At 34.2% G+C, this 15,775-nt stretch overlaps 1 protein-coding gene across 1 annotated transcript; it reads right to left on the bottom strand.

The window, feature by feature from the left end:
• Positions 1-11,337: 11,337 nt before the first annotated feature.
• LOC130954545 (E3 ubiquitin-protein ligase AIRP2-like) lies at positions 11,338-13,499 on the bottom strand. Its single transcript, XM_057881308.1, has 5 exons — positions 13,188-13,499; positions 12,789-12,951; positions 12,564-12,627; positions 12,171-12,417; positions 11,338-11,756 (listed from the first exon to the last, which is right to left on the bottom strand). The coding sequence occupies exons 1-5, from the start codon at positions 13,274-13,276 to the stop codon at positions 11,546-11,548; spliced, it is 774 nt and encodes a 257-aa protein (XP_057737291.1). The 5' UTR covers positions 13,277-13,499; the 3' UTR covers positions 11,338-11,545.
• Positions 13,500-15,775: the final 2,276 nt, after the last annotated feature.

Here is a 15,775-nt window from a genome sequence, read left to right as displayed (position 1 = left end):
AGATTGTCGGCTTGAAGCAAGCTATGGTTCTTGTAAATCTTAGTCAGGAGATCAGAAATTATCAGGATTGATTGTGAAAAGCAAAAGAACATGAATGGTTACTTGTTTTGCAGTAATGGCGAATAGGTTGGGGTTTTGGAGATGCTCCATCTTCTGAATCTCTGCTTTTCTACTGTCTTCTTCATCAAACACGCAAGTCTCCTTCCATGGCAAGCTCGTGTAGGGTTTCACCGTTGTCAATGGCTACCTCCCATCCTCGCAGTGAAAGCTAATGCACGCACTCTGTCACGGTACTGCCAATCACCGGTTTGGTTCCCTCCCTTACCGGAATAGAATCCCTCTTTTGCGTCTGTCACTAACGCCCAGTAGGTTACAGGTTTGAAGCACGTCACAGTCATTCATCATTGAATCCTACTCAGAATACCACAGACAGGTTTAGACCTTCCGGATTCTCTTGAATGCTGCCATCAGGTCCTGCCTATACCACGAAGATTCCGATTAAAGAACCCAAGAGATAACTACTCAATCTAAGATAGAACAGAGGTGGTTGTCAGGCACGTGTTCATAGTTGAGAATGATGATGATTGTCACGGATCATCACATTCATCTGGATTAAGAACAAGTGTTATCTTAGAATGGAAACAAGCATGATTGAATAAGAAACAGTAGTATTGCATTAATCCATCAAGACACAGCAGAGCTCCTCACCCCAACCATGGGGTTTAGAGGCTCATACTGTGGAAGAAACGTGTACAAAATTTATGAGGTCATAAGGTACGGATACATGTCAAAGATCCTATTAATAGTAAACTAGTGTCCTAAGGTTTACAGAAATGAGTAAATGACATAAAAATCCACTTCCGGGCCCACTTGGTGTGTGATTGGGCTGAGCAATGAAGGAATTTCGTGTAGAGACCTTTTCTGGAGTTAAACGCCAGCTTTCATGCCAGTTTGGGCGTTTAACTCCAAATTTTATGCCAGTTCCGGCGTTTAACGCTGGAATTCTGTAGGTGACTTTGAGCGCCGGTTTGGGCCATCAAATCTGGGCAAAGTATGGACTATTATATATTGCTGGAAAGCCCAGAATGTCTACTTTCCAATGCCGTTGAGAGCGCGCCAATTGGGCTTCTGTAGCTCCAGAAAATCCACTTCGAGTGCAGGGAGGTCAGAATCCAACAGCATCTGCAGTCCTTTTCAGTCTCTGGATTAGATTTTTGCTCAGGACCCTCAATTTCAGCCAGAAAATACCTGAAATCACAGAAAACACACACTCACAGTAAAGTCCAAAAAAGTGAATTTTAATTAAAAACTAATAAAAATATACTAAAAACTAACTAAAAGATACCAAAAACTTACTAAAAACAATGCCAAAAAGCATACAAATTATCCGCTCATCAATATCCAAGAGGAACAAAAGTCAAGGGATCGTCTCAAGGAAGCATTGGATCAATTTCAAGCAACCATGGAGTGTGTTGTGCAGCAAGTGGAAAGAGTGGAAAATATAGAACCACCACAACTCTACCAAAAAGAACCACCTTCCTACTATGAACCCTTTCCCCAAAATGAGGAACCCTTCCACCCACCCCAATCTCTAATGGATGAAACCCTTGGTGTTCTTGTTCAAGGGCAAGAAGAGATGAAAAGGGATGTGCAAAATTTCATGGCCGCCTTGGATGCGGTAACAAATCAATTAGCCTCCCAATGCTTGAACACTCAAGGAACTCCCATGGCTACATGTGGAGAATCAAATGAAGAATATAGCATGAAGGAGAGATTGGAAACTCCGGTGGGAAATGAAGGAAGTTGCTTTGTATTGGAACAATTGGAGGAAGCTTTAATTGTTGAAGACACGGAAGAAGTGGTAGAAGACTTAGGAGATGCGGAGCCTCCATGGGAATATAGAGTTGAAGAAAACCCCTCCAAGATGATTGAAATTGATGCTAGGGAGGAAAGCGCACACCTTCCAAGGCATATTCCATATGAAGACTTGGATGGGATAGAGAAAAAATTGAGTTTCCTTGGAGATGAAGATCAAGCATCAAGTCTTAGTGGTGAAGAATCCTTTGAGCATGAAGAACCTTCTCCGGTTGGATTTGAAAGCGTTGAGGAGGTAAATTTTTCTCACCCTCCCTACTATGATTTGAGTAAAGGAAAAGGTTTGATAAATTGTTGAACAAAGGATTGAGATTAAGAGATCTTGTGAAGAGGTGGAAGTCCCTAGAAATAGAAGAACGAGGGTTGGTTATGCTTTGTCAAGATCTTTGGAAGCATCTTTGCCTAGGTTGCCATATACACCTTCATTTAAGTGGGTGAAATCATTTCTATTAGCTTTATTATCCCTTGAATATGGTTTGCTTGAAACGGATGGCCAACTTAGGAAGTTGTGGGATGAAGCGTAAGCGAAAAAGGTTTTGTGGTGGGCGTTACAAATCAAGGCTCATTATGGTTGATGATCAACATTGGGAGCCCCCAAGCTTGTAAAGAACTCCATCAACACTTGCTCAATCCATGAGAAATCTTGGGGCACAATGGAGGCATTGGTGGGAGTTCTAAGATGAATACAAGCACAAGCCACCTTGATGAGGAGCTCCCCATAGTCCACTTAAGGACAATAAACAAAAGTGCTAGGGGGAGACACCCCACCATGGTAAAATCCTTTCATTTTCTCTTTGTACATATTGGTAGAATTAGTTTAATTTCTGTTTTGTTTAGTTAGTTGAGTTTAATTGGTAGTTTAGTATGTTAATAGGTTTATGGTATTTTGGTAGCTATTTGGAGGTTTGGAATGCTTGGATTGGTGCAAAACATAGCAAAATTTTTGAAAAATAGAGCACCATCCACGCGTACCGCACTGCGTGCGTATGCGTGCATCAGCGTTTGGACCATCCACGCGAGCGCGCCATGCGTGCGTACGCGTGGATTGAGAAGTTCCACCCTCCATGCATTTTTCCAGAGAGTTGTGCCTGCGCCGCGCCAACGTTGTGCCTTTGGCACAAACCTATTTGCGCGCTCGCGCACATGACGCGTACGCGCCACTCTCGGAATAAGCCAACGACGCGGACGCACCCTGTACGCGTACGCGTCGCGTCCATTACACCACCATCCGCGCTCGCGCGCCATGCATGCGTACGCGTGGATACCCTTTCTTCCAACCACATTTCTTTTCTTCTCCTCTTTCTATTTCTTTCCTTCTCCTTTCTTCTTCCCTCCTCCTACCCCTCATCCAGCACTTCCAAACACCATCGATAACCATTTATTTTAGTTAGTTATTAGTTAGATAGTTAGTTAATTAGTTAATTGGGTAGTTAATTAGTTAGTTTTAGTTTAGTTTTCATTTCATTTTCCTCTCTTTCCATTATAAGTGTTGGATTATGGATTTTGCTTACCATATATTGCTGCTTATTACTAATTGAATGCTATCTTAGCATAATTGTTTTTTAGATAATCTTTGTTGGATTCTATGATTGAGGTTATATTTTGCTACTTGGTTTTGAGTTCTTCATACTTACCTTTTGAAAAATACCAAGTGATGAGAATTGCCTTCGAGCTTATAACTCTTTTGAATTGCATGTTGTAGCTAGCCATCATGTGATTTGAATCCTTTTCCTCGATTAAGCAACTTCTTGATAGATGATGTTGTGCATTTACCTTAATGCATTGTGTTCATGATCATATTCATCCATATGTTTGACTTGAATGCTTTCATGCTTCTTTAATGCTTGTTTTACCTTACAAGTTTACTTAAAGCATCTCAAGCACACTAGGATAAGTGAAGTGCATGCTTCTTTTGTGACATAGCTCTTTATACTAATGTGTGTTCTAAAAGGCACCTAATTTAGAATTCACACACTTATTTGTCATTAATGTCACACTAATTCACTCACTCATTTCTAGTGATTTACCTCATTCCAACAATGTATGCTTCTTTGCTTTTATATCTTCTCATCTTATGGTATTATATTTTTGTTTTTCATGAACAATGCACCACAAGCACACATGGAAGCGAAAGAAAGAACATGCAGCAATCCGGAGACTCGCCGTACCCCCTTGCTCATCCTTCAATGCACCGAGGACGGTGCAAACTTTTAAGTGTGGGGAGGTCGTCCGACCGATCGGCGATTTTGGGTGACAAATTTCTAATCCCAACACTTTTGCATTTCATTCTAGGATTTTATGGTTTTTACTTGCATTTTCTTATTTTTGCAAATGTATACACAATAAGCTTAGTCAAAATAAAAAAAACTCTTTCGAGAAAAATTATCTATAGGGCACCAATTGATTTGAGTGAAAACTTTTCATAGAACTTGCTTGAATCCTATATGTTGTGGAACATGAATTTATGAGTTAAGAACACAAGCAAGTGAGATTTGAGCCTAATGGTGTGGTTACATCTTATAACCACTTATTCTTCCTTCTTGTGTGCATTATTCTCTTTCTATGATTGTAATCTTTGATTTGTTTGATTCTTTATGTCCATTATTTTGTGTATTCATGCATTTATATGATTGAGGCCATCATTTCATTTAACTCACTTACTCAAATGGCCTTACCTTCTATCTTCCTTTGTTAGCCAAATTTGAACCTACGATTAACCCACTTTGTTCTTAATTTAGCACATTACAAGCCTTAAAGCGGAAAATAATAAAAGTCCTTAATTTGGATCTTTGATTAGCTTAGGCCGGTGTGTGTGAGTATCATTCAAGTGTGGGAATCTTGGGACATTGGGTGAATAAAAGGGTAGTTTTGTATTGTTATTGAAAATATTGGAAATTGGGTACATACTCATGTATTGATCAAATGTAAAACCTTATGCATTAAGGTTCTTGTATATAGAAAAAAAATGAGAAAAAAAACAAAAGAAAAAGAAAAGAAAAAAAATAGAAAAAGAAAGAAAAAAAGAGAAAGAAATAAAAAAGGGGACAAAACGCCCCAAAGTGAAGCTCAATAAAAGGGAATCAATGCATAAGTGTTACGAATCAAGAAAAGAAAATGCATGAGTATGTGAAAAAGTGAGTAGAATGGGTAGTTAGGCTAGAACTTAAATTGCATAGGGTTGTCATAGGTTAGGTGGGAAGTCTAGGTTAATCAAAGATTCAAATATCAAGTCCACTTAACCAAATATGCATCCTACCTTGACCCTAGCCCCATTACAACCTAAAGAAAAGACCTCATGATAAATGTACGCATGCATGAAATATATGTTGATTGTTAGAAGAAGAACAAATCTTAGAAAGCATGATTATGGGAGAATTGAGAGAATCAACCCTAAACACTTGAGCGAATAGAGTGCAAACACATCCGGTGAGGGTTTGATGCTCAATTACATGTTTTCACCTATGATCATAATTTTCATGCAAGTTTGTAAAAATATTTAATAACTCAATTCAATTGTGGATTAGACTTGCTAGTCCTTATCCCTTGTGCATATATGCTTCTTGGGAATTGATTTATTTTGACCAAGCAATTGCTTTCATTTAGATAGTTGCATATAGGTAGATTGCATTTAGTTATTTTCCATTGAATAAATGCCATACCCTTACTTCATTCTTGGTTTAAGCATGAGGACATGCTTGGTTTAAGTGTGGGAAGGTTGATAAACCCCGTTTTGACGGTTTATCTTGTATTGATTTTAAGAGATTTTATGACCTTTTACCCACATTTATCCATTGAAATAGCATGGTTTTATAACTTCTCCTTTAATTGTGCTTAAAAGTGAAAACATGCTTTTTAGGTCTTAAAATAAATAAATTCAATTCATCTTGATTCCATTAGATGCCTTGATATGTTTGTTAAGTGACTTAAGGTTTAGGAGGCAAAGATTAGACCAAGGGAATGAAGGAAAAGCATGTAGAAATGGAGAACTCATGGAGAAATAAAGGAAACGCAAAAGCTGTCAAGCCGATCTCTTCGCACTTAATCGAACATGACTTGAGCTACAGAGGTCCAAATGATGCGGTTCCAGTTGGGTTAGAAAGCTAACATCCGGGACTTCGAAACGATATAAGATTTGCTATAGTTGCTATACGTGTTAGGACGCGTACGCGCACTGTACGCGCACGCGCCGTTGGTGCACGTGATCACTTCATGCAAACTCGTGGCTAGCGAATTTACAAGCCTTATGGGCCCAATCCAACTCATTTCTAATGCTATTTAAGCCAAGGATTGAAGGGGGGATGAAGACACTTTTCATACTTTAGATACTTTTGATCATTAGCTTAGTTTAGGAGTTAGAGTTAGTTTCTAGAGAGAGAAGCTCTCACTTCTCTCTAGGATTAGGATTAGGATTAGTTCTTAGATCTAGGTTTTAATCTTTGCTTTCTTCCACTTCTATCTCTCAATTCTTTGTTGCTACATTCATCTTCTTCTACTCTTTTGTTGTAATTTCCTTTATGTTGTTCTTATATTTTGTTGTAGATCTAGTATTGTTCCTTCTACATTCTTCCAATTCAATAAGAGGTAATTCATACTAAATGTGTCTTCTTTGCTTTTTTATTGTTGATCTCTTGTTTTTGTAGTTGTAGATTCCTTTAATTCTTGCATTTAATAATGATTACTTCTATTGCACTTTATGTGTTTGTTGAAATGTCTCTTTTAGTTTTAGTGTAGATTTTGTTCCTCTTGGCCTAGGTAGAGTAATTAGTGACACTTGAGTTATCTAATTCCTTTGTTGATTGATAATTGGAGAGATTGCTAATTGGTTTGGAGTGCACTAAAGCTAGTCTTTCCTTGGGAGTTGGCTAGGACTTGTGGCTCAAGTCAATTCATCCACTTGACTTTCCTTTATTTAGTAAGGATTAACTAAGTGGTAGCAATGAACAATTCTCATCACAATTGAGAAGGATAACTAGGATAGGACTTCTAATTTTCATACCTTGCCAAGAGCCTTTTATAGTTGTTAGTTTATTTTCATTGCCATTTACTTTTTATGCTTCTTATCCAAAATCCCAAAATAACTCATAACCAATAACAAGACACTTTATTGTAATTCCTAGGGAGAACGACCCGAGGTTTGAATACTTCAGTTTATAAAATTAGGGGTTTGTTACTTGTGACAAACAATCTTTTGTATGAAAGGATTATTGTTGGTTTAGAAACTATACTTGCAACGAGAATTCATTTGTGAAATTCTAAACCGTCAAAAATCCAATCATCAATCACATTGTACAATAAAATAGGCATGAACTTTCTTGTATAGGTCGGGTTCTTGATTTTTGGAATTAGGCAAATAAAGGTTTTATTTATATCCGATGAGTTTTCTTTCACTGTTGAGAATATTCAGCATCGATCTAGTCACATCTTTCCTCACAATGTTCCACACTTTCTAGTAAAATAAGGCTGGCATACCCTCCCGAGCCAAGTGCCTTTACAGGGTGCATTTGGTTTAGTGCATCTTTAACCTCTTCCTTTGCAAAATCACTTTAGATAATTTTCAGTCTATCTTGCATAATTCTGTCTTTGATCACTTCCATCACTTCTTCCTTTTTTTTGATGGCTTCAGTTGAGAAGAGTTGTCTAAAATAGGTAGTCATTACATATTCAATTTTTTCTTCATCTTCATGAACTATCCCTGCATCATTAGTGATCTTTTACACTCTATTTCTCCTCATTCTCTGGGTTGCTTTTTTATGAAAGAACCTTGTATTGTGATCCCCTTCTTTAAATCACATAGCTCTTTATCTTTGTGTCCTAACATATTTCTTTTTGTTTTACGAGTTTATCTAGTTGTTCTTGCATTTTTTTGTTTTTTTTATGATTGGTTCTATTTGTGGTAGTGCTTGTAGCTCCTTCTGTCTCTCTTATCATCTTTAGAATTTGGCCAAAAATTTTTTGTCCTCATTCGTCCAATGACTCACTGCAATTTTAATTTGCTTTTAATTTCTAGCATTTCTGATGACTATATTTTCTTAATTATTTTCTCACATTCTTCATTTCAAGCTAAACCCATTGAAATCTGAAAATATGCATTTTTGTTTTTACTTTTTTTTATAGTATCTCCTATCATATCAATTAAAATAGGACATTGGTCAGATCTGTACCTTTGTAGGTGTTGGACTACTCTTAAAAATACATCTTTTCAATTTATATTTGCAATTTTTTAAAATGGTGTCTTCTCTTCTTCCATCTCCATGGGTACGATCTCATTGAATTTTCTCTTTCCCTCATTTTTCTTATTTGTCTTGCTTCTAAATTTTTTATTTTTTTTCGGCATCCATAGCTCTTCTTTCCACTTCTTCAGACCACCCTCATCTATCTCATCCTCTTAATCTATTGCCCGTTTATCTTTGTCTGCATTTGTTTTAGATTTTTTCTTGTTCTCTTTTGTTATTTTTTTGCATTATTTGTAGCTTCAGTTTGACTCTTTTATTTAATTTGGGCCTGGAACTGAATTGTTCTTCTTTTACTGTAGTTTATTTTCTTTTCTATTTTTGTCCGGAGCTCTTCTTCTAGTCGTGCCTGGATTGCTGTTTTATTTTATATCACCTTCGGGTTCGCTAGCTTCTCCAGTAGTTTCTTCTAGCTATTTCCATTCTTTGCATCTTGCATATGCCCTTTGGTTTTTCCTTTATCTCTGTCATCTTTATCCTCTCCATTTGCTATTTTTACCCTTATTATTTTAGCTCTGATCTAAGGTCCCTATTCTTTAGATTTTCATTGGGTTCCATCTTCTTTCTCTTCTGCTTTCTCACAAGACCCTTCATCATACCCTATCATCCTACAAAAATAGCATATTGTTGGAAGCTTTTTGTACTTGAAGTCCACCCAAGTAATACCATCTTATGTGCTCCCTATATTTGTGCATTTTCTGATTGGTTGGTCTATATTGATTCTGATTTTAGCCTTGATAAACTGACCTTGTCCATTTCCACTTTCAAACAGGTTAATTTTAGGGTTAAGTACTTTTTTCGTCCCTAAAGTCTTAGGTCAAAATTAAAATCGTCTCCGACTTTTTTTTTATTAAAATCATTCTCAACGTTACAAAATGTTATAAAATTATCTTTTTGTCCATACACAATATATTTTGGACAATTTTACTCTTAAACAAAAAAAAAAACTCTTCCCCTCACCACTAACCCCTAACCCCCTTTATCATTATCATCGAGCCTCTTTCTCTTTCTCTTTCTCCCAGACTCCTACTCTCCCTCATCACTAACCCCTAACCCCCTTCATCATCATCACAGAACCTCTTTCTCTCTCTTTATCCCAAACTCCTACTCTCCCTCACCACTAATCCCACTCATCTTCTTCTCATCACCATTACCATTATCACAAAAATAATGATTGAATCACACGCAAATTAAAGAATCACAAAATAAAGAGACTTCATCCGGTAGAAGCTTCTTTAAGAGCTTGAATCATAGGCGGTTATTGCTGCTGTCGAAGGAGGAGCCGCAACAGATGGTGGCGGCGCTACAAACAACGCGGTGGAGGAAGACGTTGCCGATCTGGTCTTCATTTTGCCGAAAGATGCGGTAGTCGTCGAAGAGAGTTCCACAGCAGAATTGAATGACGAATTGGAAGCGCTTCTTGAGAAGAAGGTTACGGGATTGAGAAATAGGAGAACGACGAGGAGGGGGCTATTGCGAACAGAAAGGGGATTCCAATAGAGGAAAAAACAAAAGGGTTTTGGCTAAGGCATGGTGCTGCCTGTGAAAGAGGAGAAGATGTGGTTAACTTGCTCAAAATAACAGTTTGTTCTTTTCTAGATTTCAGCCAAACCTCTGCTCCTTTTTTTCTTCCTTTTATTTGATTTTTTGGATTTCAATTTGTTCTTCATTCTATTATTCTTTCTAATTTTCTTTCTTCTGTATTATTTTTCTTTGATTTACTTCTCTTTGTCTCTATTGTTGTTGATTTTGGACATAGTTAAGGTTAGACTTGTGATGGTTTTGTTGTAGTAAGAGAAGAAAGGGTCAAGGCAGTGATGTGATGAAGGTGGGAGGAAGAGGCAGAAAATGGAAGGAGGAGATACTGCGATTTCAATTTTCTCTTGTTGCTCTCTTTCTCTCTTCTTCGTTCTTCCTTTTTTACTTTTTATTTTTTTTTAATTTTTGAAGAACATATACATGAGTTCTTCCTTTTTAATTTTTTAAATTTATGTTGTTGCTAATTTTGTGGTTACTGTTGCTGGATTGTTGATTTATTTTGTAGTTATGGCATAACGATGGTGATGATGATGCAGAGATTAGTTGTGAGGGTGGAAAGAGTTTTTTTGTTTAAGGGTAAAATTGTCCAAAAAATACCGTTTATGGATAAAATGATGATTTTATACGTTTTGTAACGTTGAAGATGATTTTAATAAGAAAAAAAAGTTGAAGACGATTTTGATTTTGACCCAAAGATCTTAGGGACGAAAAAAGTACTTAACCCTTAAATATTACCCCTTCGACTATTCTAGCAAGCTTCATCCCTAACTTCACCATCTTCATCTTGTAGTGTTCAGGTAGGTTCCAAATCTGAATATTTACCTCAATCTCTCTTGGGTTGATGCTCCTTTCCCATTTTTCCAAAAGCAGCCATGAGTTTTTGAAGGTCCATGGGTTCCCTTTCATCACTCTTTTCATGTCTGTTTTCTCCAAATGTAGTACATTGCACTCTAAACTTAGTTAGGGTTAATAGTTTTTTCAGTGATTAGTTTTTCCACAATGCTGTACTTGCATTTTTGTACTGCTTCTGCTATGTCTCCTTCATCACACTAAAAAATTATTCATAATTCTCAAACTACCCCTCCTAACCTAACCTAACTCGAATTTCCAACTATAAGAAAGTTATAAGGAAACATTACAGATCTGAAAAGAAGTGCTAAAGAAAAAGCTATAAGAAATTCAAAGCGAAAGAGGTTTGACCAGCCCATTGCTAGCATTATATTGACTATGGAAGCTAAGAAGAAAAGATATGAAAGGGTCCAGCAAGAAAAGAACTATAACGGCTCAAACTTCAAAAGTCAATTCTTTTATGGAAGTTTCTAGATCAAGCTACAGTATTGACCAATGTGAGAAAATTAGTTCAGTGATTCTGTTAATGAAAGCCTTGGCCAGTCCAGAAAAGGAAAAAATAAATTCAAAGCCTTGGAAAGCAAGCAATAAACTCATCTAGAAGTCAACACCACTCGTCAAAAAAGCAAGCAATAAATTTCTTGCTTTTCTTTTCTTCAATAACATACAGATATGTTAAAAGTAAAAGAAAAAAAACTATACATTTTATATCAAAGGATTACAAACATATTGCAATAAGTAAAATCAAGTAAATTTAGCAATGAGCAAAGTTACTTTTTGCATTTTAATTAGCTTCTTAGAGAAAAATAAAATTCAGATAGGTATCAATAAGAACTCAAATAAGGACTCCCAAGTTAAATGTAACATTTTTATTTCTAAGAAGAGTGTTTCTTTTTCTGGGTTAAAAAACCAGAAATTTTTCTCTTATCAAAGCTGTGATAAAATATTGATTAGAGAATCAATTTTCTTTCTTTTACCAGACTCTATTCACATTTGTAATTTTTTCCTATTCTGTACATTTCTTTCGTTCCTTCTTATTGGTATATAAAAGTTCAAATGAGATATTCATAGTACATTACAAAAAGTGCTTCTGGGTGATATTTTGGTAGCTTATTGATATAAAGGTAGAAACGCCACAAGTCTTCCTTAGAAACTGTTTCAGCATCAACAACATCTTCATTGCAAGTTAGCACCCAAAGATCCTCAGAGTTAACCCTCCTCAAGCTACCGCGGCAAAAAGGGCAAGACTGCGACCGGGTGTTCCTATAGGTCGGGCAAAAAGACCAGAACATGATGAGTGTTAAAGTGGAGAACCATTGGCATATGAAGTGGGAAAACACGCAATTATACCCCTTGAAATTTGGTAAAATGTACAATTTGATAGAGCTGAAGTTGTAAAAGGTGCTAAAAAAGACCTTTCGCTAACTTTTCTCCCAAAATTACCCTTCTATTACTGGGTAACTTCGTTGAAAAAATGACGTAAAAGGGTAATTTTAGAAGAAAAGTTAATGGAAAGCCCCTTTTGCGCTGCTTATAACCTCAGGGTGTCGAATTGTACATTTTAAAAAATTTTTAGCATAAATTACACATTAACCAAAATTCAGGTGAGTTAATTGCAAATTTCACTGTAAAGTATGCAAGTTGACAACAACATGAGATATGAAGAAAGCAATTTACCACTTGCGGTAGCACCGGATACACATGGCATGGCAACAATTAGGCAGGACCATTTTGGTGCAAGGCTCTAAGCAAATATCACATTCATCCTCTCTTTGCAAGTCAACATTGGTTAGTTTCCCATCACCTTCAACAATCATCTTCTTGCCATAACTTGAATGTTCCATGCTCAATGATTGGCCTTCTTTCGAAGTCTCCAACTTCTCCAAGCTACCGTGAAGCCGCTGGAGAGATGGCAATATAACAGCTAAAAGAATTCAAATTTTTCCGAAATAATCAGTCAAGGCAGCTAGCTATAAATGAAAAGAGTTTTGCACTATTTCACATTTTTCATGAGACAAAAACAAATTACAACAAATAAAAGGCCTCTTCACAAGTCAAATATTCACATACCATAAAAGTCCCCTATGGTAGCTTTCCTTCCATGACTAGACATGTTTCTACCATCATTGTGTACCTTAGGTAAAACATAAAAAGACAAAAAAACATGTATCAATCAATAAATACATATTGGAAACCCCATTAAATTCCATAAGACCATATGGAACAAACAACAACAATACCAAATTCATTGAATCAAAATCCAACAAAGAAATGACATAACTTTTCTATCTCTACCTTGTATATAACTATGTGGAAGAGATTGAGATATCTGTGTAGAAAGCTAGCACAGGAACAATCCATCCACTGTAGAAACAAGAGAACCAAAGGAGCCAAGTGATTATAAACCAATTTCATTTGAAGAACAGTTCCACCTTCTGTTCCTGGAATTGCTGCAGCCCTAAGAAAAAACACACAAACCCACAATCCAAAATTCAGAAAATCGATAACTAAGTTCCCATTAGTAGTAAGAAAAAGTCCACAAATTTTATCAATAACCGGTTATCTAAAATACCCAAAGTACCCATCTAATTAAAAGTAACATTTTTTAGTGCAGAAAACAGGAAAGTCAAAAACTTTATAACAAAAAAAAATAAAGGGGCAGGTGGAAAATCCCAAAAAAAAAAAACAACTCACAAAGAATTGGCATGCTGTATATCAGCCTCCAGAAGTTTGAGAGAATCATGGTATGGTAACCTGGAAAGCTGGTATGGCATCATTTCCATAACACTGTTATTTAATTTTCTTCTTTGGCTGAATTAAGAGAACAAAGTAGTTTGCAGAAAAGATGGAAATAATAAGGAAGATAGAGATGAATATGAATATATAGAAATACAAGTAAGAAAAGGATGGGGATGACAGAAGGAAAGAAAAAGAAAGAAGAAAGAAGGAAGAAGAAAAGAGGTTGGAGTTAATTTTATGAAGATGGTTGAAACTTGAAACGTGTGTGTTGGGTTTAAATGAATATTGAAATAGAAAATATAAGAGCGAGTGCAGTTGGGTTTTGGGTGAGGTAAGGGATGCCGTATCATAATTCATAAAGCCTTTTACCTTGCTTTGCCTTCTTTCTCACCCTAACATAATAGTAATAGTAATACTTTCTGTCACTAATCCTCTTTATTTGTTATATAATTATATATAAAAGAATATTATTTATATATCAAAATCAGCTATGCATATTTATATATAAATATATGTATAATTTAATTTATTTTAAAATATATTATATATTTTAATACGATTATATGTGTAGTTTAATTTATTTTTAAGATATATTTTATATTTTATATATATTTTATCGATTTTTAGTCTGGTCCACTTTTTTGGTGAGTTATGCGGATCGGTCCGGCGGGTTTTGACTTATTTACTCTTCTAAATATTTTTGTGTTTATTCCCTTTTAAACATTGTTAATACACATCTAAATTTTTAAGTTGAAACTCTTAACAAATGTTTTGATCTTTAATCTTTCTTTATTTTTTAAATGGTATATTAAAAATAGATCATATTTTATGCATTCAAATAGCAGAGAACATTCATTTAAGCGTCACTTTAATTTCACAATCTTTAGGAATAAAGAATAGAAGAAAAAGAAAAAAAAAGATAAAGCAAAAAGTAATGTTTTTTATAGGATACTCTCTCATCTAAGTTAGGATTCAAATTAAAAGAAAGTGGTTAAAGAATTTAAAGAAAAAGAATAAGTTTGATGAGAGATTTCAGACCTCCATTCTTTTTCTCTTTCTCTTTTTCTTCGATCAGCAAATAAACAAAATTAAAGGCAAAAAATAAGAGTTTTTTCAAATCTTTAAGTTCCTCATTTTGGCCTCTCTTTTTCGTAGACTTCTATTAGCATTGAAAAATGACAACTTATATTTTTGTAAAATAATTTTTTTTACCTAAAATATAAATTATTTTAATAAATCAAAGAATTTTTTTATATACATAAATTATATTGGTTATGATTTTTATTCATGTTTATTTTTTAAGAAGTGTTCATCAAATGATATATTGACATTTAAAGTGAATGTTTTGAAAAGCAAGAATAGAAGAAATCAGTATAAACTTGATTCTAATTAAAATTTTTTTTGTAAATTATGAAAAATTAAAAAAAGATATTTATATATTTTAAGTAGTGATATAGTAAATAAATTTTTTGCTTTTAATTAAAAATTAAACAACAAAAACATTTTTATTAATATAAAAAGTAACAATCCAAGAGAACTGAAAAAAAAAAGTCAAAAACAGAAAATAAAAATTTTCAACTCGTGCGTTGCACGAATCTTCTGCTAATAATTATACAAATGACAACATTTTATTAGTTCTCTATCAAAATTATATCGTATTTCAAAAGTGATATTCTAAAAATACTCTATTCAAGATGCTCTTAGCCTCACTTTAAACCTAAAATACAATTTTATTAACAAATCAAATCATTGTCTTTCATATCCTTCACATGATAGAGGTATTTTGTTAAAAAAAAAAACATCATTTTTTATTTGTATATAAATATAAATATAAATATACTTTAATTTTTTTAATATATATTTTATAAAAATGTTTGATTTAATAATTAATTTTTTATTTTTATTATTTCGGGATAAAATTCAAATATAGTCTTAACTCTTAAAAACTATACAATAACAACTCTAACAATTTGATGCTCCTCATTCCTCAATTCAGTATGAAATTAAAAATTAGTAAAATTAAATTGGAAAGAAAATTCAAAATAATTCCTAGCATAACCGTTTGTGCTCTTAAATGAAAAAAAAAAACCACTATTACAAATCATACACTAAATATTATTGATATTTATATAAAAATATAGTTATCATTAATTATGCACTTAAATTATTTTTTAAATTGATAAAACAAAGAAATTGTATATTTAGTTATTCAAAAAATATTAATATTAAAATAATATTTATTATAAATGAATTAATCACCAAAAAATATTTTTAAATTATTCAAATGTTGAGAATAATAATTCTCACTTTTATTATGAATAAAGCTAATTTTTAATAATTTAAAAATATGCACAAAATACTCATTCGTTATGAAAGACTTATTTTGTTAATAAAAATGTCTAATATAGCAAACAGAGAAGCATATGCACAAAATACTTATTCGTTATAAAAGACTTATTTTATTAACGAAAATGTCTAATATGACAAACAGAGAAACATATGTGGCATTCATTCTCTCTCTCACACATTCTCTCTTTCTTATT

The sequence above is a fragment of the Arachis stenosperma genome, chromosome 10 (genome assembly GCF_014773155.1).
Source record: "Arachis stenosperma cultivar V10309 chromosome 10, arast.V10309.gnm1.PFL2, whole genome shotgun sequence".
Taxonomy (NCBI): domain Eukaryota; kingdom Viridiplantae; phylum Streptophyta; class Magnoliopsida; order Fabales; family Fabaceae; genus Arachis; species Arachis stenosperma.
Note: the sequence above shows the minus strand (reverse complement) of the source record. Positions and strands in the feature narration are given on the sequence as shown.